General features: G+C 37.5%; 1 protein-coding gene across 1 annotated transcript; it reads left to right on the top strand.

Annotated features, from left to right (window-relative positions):
- The first annotated feature begins 213 nt into the window (after positions 1-213).
- On the top strand, positions 214-3752 carry LOC110779231 (protein EARLY RESPONSIVE TO DEHYDRATION 15). The gene is made up of 3 exons (XM_021983764.2): positions 214-371; positions 2853-3219; positions 3491-3752. Exons 2-3 carry the CDS (start codon positions 2886-2888, stop codon positions 3544-3546), a joined length of 390 nt encoding a protein of 129 aa, XP_021839456.1. The 5' UTR covers positions 214-371; positions 2853-2885; the 3' UTR covers positions 3547-3752.
- Positions 3753-4730: the final 978 nt, after the last annotated feature.

Raw genomic sequence — 4730 nt, 5'->3', positions numbered from 1 at the left:
GGCGCATCAATTATATTAGACGCCCTCACCCTCATCACCACATGGTAGGTGGGTCCCACACAGGTCAAAATATCACCAAAGTCTATCCATTTACACGCCATCCAAACGCGACTTTACCAAGTCACCGGCTCATGGCCCACAGACCACCGGCTATATTCGGTTTAATAAAAGTCCATTGGACCGGTCTCCGGTTTAGAAATATCCGGTTCATTTTCGCTGTTTCTTTTGTAGCTTATATATTAAAGCTCGCTCATTTTTTTCCTCCTCACTTTCTCTCTCCTCTCTCCTCTCTCCTCTCTCCTCAATCCTCATCATCTTTGCTACTTTGTCTGAACAGTCGCAGATATTTTTCCTCTTGTCGAATATTGAAGGTATAATTATCATCTTCATTATTTTCCTTTTTTAATTTTGATTTTTAGAGTTTGATTCGCGTCTAGTTTAAGATAATTGTTGAAGAATTCTCTCTTTAATTTGAATTATTTTGTAAAAAGTTGGAGTAATTTGTGTTTGAATTAGATCTAGTTTGACGAAATTTGGACTTTCGATGACTTCAAATTGAAAAGTGCAAAATTCGTAATTTATAGTTCACTGATAAAAGGATTGAGTTCAAATCGCGTCAATCAGCATGAAGATTCGATTTGTGCTATTTGAACTCCACTTTTTTATATTATTATTGAGTTATTAGGTCAATCTAACAACTCGATTAAAAGTTGCTTGAACTCGATCGTTTGATTAGTGAGCTATGTATTTTGGGTGGTGTTTGTTGTATGAGTTGTTCTTTGGATCGGTGTAACTGTCGTACATAAACAATGATCTTTGAAGTATTGCATCGCAAAAAGTCAATTTGGAACGCCTTAATCTTGAACTTAAGATGTGATCTTGTGTTTGGACTTTGGTGAAATGTTTACGACCGGTGTTTTATGTGTGGATGGACTGAAGATGGTGTTAAGGAGGTTCATATTTTCGCAGTCGAATTTATGGCAGTTGTGGATTTTTGGTTGTTCATGCGTATGTGTTTGTATGCTAAGATTGATTAGCTTAAGGTATGAAAGAAAGCACTGCTTACTTTGTGATCAAATGATTTGGATGGTGAGCTAGAAACCTAGGACATGGATTTTGCAAGCAGTTTGGTTTTAAATGTTTGAAATGCAGTTTTGTAGGCTATGAAAATGAAGTGATGTGGCTTTTTGTGGTGATTTTCGTGTTGGAAATTGGAGAGCTTGTTGATACTTGTTAGTTCTCTTTTATACTCGAGGATATACAATTATACACCTTGAGCCGGTTCAATATGGTTTGCTTATATTAGGGTAGGCACGTTAAGGTGGATTTCAATGATTGAGATGTTTTAGTTATTTTGGAACTTGGTAATTCGGGACACTGGTGGCTTTTGGGAGTTAAGTCTTTTTAAATGGTATACTTTTGTGCAAGGGTGTGAATATTGAGATAGTTTTGATTTTGAAATAGTACTGCATCATTCCATCCTTGATAAGCCATATTTGACTTTTTGTAATCAAAGATTAAAACTTTGACTAGCGATATGTTTCACAATAATTTAAAATGTGAAATTGATAAATTAACACACATTATAAGAGTAATTTTATGAAAATATAGAATTATACTCCATTTTTTACCAAAACATATCGAGCGAAAACATTGGTCAAATAACAATATCTTTGATCGCAAAAAGTCAGATGTGGCTTATTAAAGAGAGACGAGTGGTGTAATTTCTCTTTAGAATGCACCATATGATCCTTAATTGAGTTGATCTTGCCATCGCCATGCCATTTGTAGGATACTTAGATTTGAATTCATAGGGATACATAGTCGGTACTTGTAAATTTCTTGTATTAACTAACGATATTATAGAAGCATCTAGATTTCTCATGTTCTCTATTGGGGCAACGTAGTGGCTTGGAGATCATGAGTAAATGAAATGGAATGGTAATGAGTGTTTTTATCTTGTATAGGATGTTGTTAGCTAAATAAGTAATTGGAACGACTTAACTGGATATTGCGTAATACGAACTGAACCGATTGTCGTGCCGTGGCCAGACCACTGCTCTAAAACGGTCATTAAGAGGGGTTAATGGGGCAGTTACGGGATTAGTGGTTTGATTAATTCTCTGCCCGAATTAAACCCTTCACTGACCAAAAAGAAAGACCCGGACCACAAAACCCACCCCACGCCCGCGAAGTACCAAGGCCCATGGCCCACGGCCCGGCCCGCGTGTGTTGTGTGTCCACCCATGCCACTCACATGCTTTCTTAAACAAATGATTCCCTCAAGTCCCCAAATATAAACATTGAATATGGTTTGTGTTTTTCCCATGTGGGACTTTTCATATTCCCACTTCCCACTCATTTTCTTTTGTATTTCTCACAAGGATTTCCAACAGATGTATCATATGAATGATTATGATAATGCATTCCACTATCAAAGTTGTGTTTTACTTCTTCCGTTTCCACATATATCTGAGGTGTGGGAATGAAAGTTAAAGAAAGATAAAACACAGTTTTGAGAGCTAGGATGCTCTTAAGCACTGTCATAAATTTTCTAATAGAACATTCTTGTCAAGAAAATAAAGTAACACAAATATACTTGCATTCCTGTAGTTTAAACATATCGGCAAACGAGTCAGGAAAGGGTTTTATCCTCAATGTAATTTTTGAGATTGTTTAGAAGTCCTTTCAGGTGTTTTAAGAACTTGGCACGTACTTAACAATGAGACTAGACATATCAGTAACATTGAGTCCCTTTTGACCTGTTTCTATGAAATTTGTGCACTTGTATTTTTAACTTCCAGTTGATTCTAGATTATCGGAGTTGTAACTTTTGACTTCTTCCCAAGCAGGTAACTTCAGAGAGTCTTTTTAAAGGGAAAAAAATGGCTCTAGTCTCAGGTGTAAGATCAACGCTGAATCCCAATGCTCCACTGTACATCCCTGCCGCTTTTCGACAGGTAGAGGACTTCTCACCTGAATGGTATGACTTGATCACGACATCAATGTGGTTCCGGGACTATTGGCTCAGCCAGCACCAGGAAGCTGAAATGTTGTATGGTAACAATGCAAACAACTTTGAGGTGAACGATGTTGTTGACTTGCTGCCTGATGAAATCGATCTTGGTGTTGATGAAGAGTTGCTGCTCATGGAGTCTCAGTTCGAAGAGTTCATCAAGTCATCCGGGAATCAGGAAAGCAAGCTTTTACCTAGAGAAGGTGATTATGTTTTGGTGATTTATAGTGTTTTATAATAACCTGGATTCACTAAGCCTGTTTTGATTGGCTTTCTAGAAAATAAAAAATTAATATCCCTCCGTCCTAATTAAGGAAGTGTTAAAATAGGGAAGTTGAGCACATGCAAGTTCCTCTTTCAAATTCAAAGTTGAAGGTGAACATGGAATTAAACTGCCAAATTGGTTGGTTTTACCGTATTAGGCAAATGTCTTCTATCTTGAGTTGCTTACATGGTTGTTTCCTCCATTTGCAGTGTTGGTCGATACGAAGACAGGATTCAAGTATTCTGAAAAGCCTGTTCAGAAGTAGAGAGTCATAGGTGGGAGCATTCTGCTCTTGGCTTCTGCTTCTTTAGCTGTAATTTCTGTACAGAGCCAGGTTAAAGCTCTTGCATGAGTTCCTTGTTAATGCCTTTCTTTATCCAAAAAATCAGGAGACTTTTCGAGCAAGTGTAGAATGTAGAAAGAGTAAAAGTGTATGATATTTAAGAGATATGAAGCGAGATTATTTTCAAATCTTTCTTATAGGTTCCCTATTCTGTTCTTTGAGTTCTGGCACAAAATATGATGGTTACAGTTTTAAAGGCTTACCGCCTTACCCCTGTTAATTTAGTGTTTTGCAATCTCTACATCTTGGGGATTTTGCATGTGGGTTTAAGGCTCCGTTTGGTAGGGCGTAAAACGTTTTCAATGTAAAATGATTTTCCATGAAAAACATTTTAGGGAAAATACAATTTCAAATTAGTTTTCCTTCGTTTGGTAGCTTAAAGGAAGATGGTGAAGATTGAGGGGAAGAAAGGAGAGGGAGGTAAAGAGTAAAGAAGGAAAAGTGGTTTCCCTCATTTTCAAATGGAAAAGTGTTTTCCACCTTTAAGGGAGTAATGGAAAATTGTTTTCCATCCCTTATCCAACCAAACAACGTAAAATAATTGAAAAGGGGAAAATCGTTTTCCATGAAAACGTTTTACGCCCTACTAAACGGAGCCTAAACGGAATGCCGAATCTCGTCTCAACCGTCACTCATCAGTGTTGGATGGTTCAGCGTCAGACTGTTTAGCTCTCTCTCTGAGCCATACTTTGGGATTAGGAAACCCTCTGTATTGATTATTTGGTTCAGGCTCCTTTTCTGTGGTTTCTCTCCTTTGCCATAATTGCCATGAAGCTCTGGTTCGGTATTGGTGTATACGGAGTATGAGATATTTCCAATAGGCGAACATCAGGTCGAAGTACAAACCAGACAATCCCTGTTATAGTCTCTTACATTTAATACGTAATATGCGAAATCCAGTGATGAACATTATTTTTTAATGTCAATAGATAGCTTTTTATTCTCTCCCTTGTTCTCAATGAAGTATTGAGTATCGAGTCGAGAGCTTCGTAGTGGATATCTGTTACGTACAACAAAAACATAACACCCCACAATATTACAAAATAAGCAAATGGTAAGATGTACTCCCTCCGTCCCTTAATATTCACACCGGTTTGATCGGGGCA

Source organism: Spinacia oleracea, chromosome 1 (assembly GCF_020520425.1).
Source record: "Spinacia oleracea cultivar Varoflay chromosome 1, BTI_SOV_V1, whole genome shotgun sequence".
NCBI classification, from domain to species: Eukaryota; Viridiplantae; Streptophyta; class Magnoliopsida; order Caryophyllales; family Amaranthaceae; genus Spinacia; species Spinacia oleracea.
The sequence above is the reverse complement of the archived record's forward strand: the minus strand, read 5'-3'. Positions and strand labels throughout refer to the sequence as shown.

Excerpts from the sequence above, each read along its gene's own strand:
- LOC110779231 (XM_021983764.2), top strand. The coding sequence starts at position 2,886 with ATGGCTCTAGTCTCAGGTGTAAGATCAACGCTGAATCCCAATGCTCCA. Across the intron at positions 3,220-3,490 it reads CAAGCTTTTACCTAGAGAAG|TGTTGGTCGATACGAAGACA; the intron begins GTGATTATGTTT and ends CTCCATTTGCAG.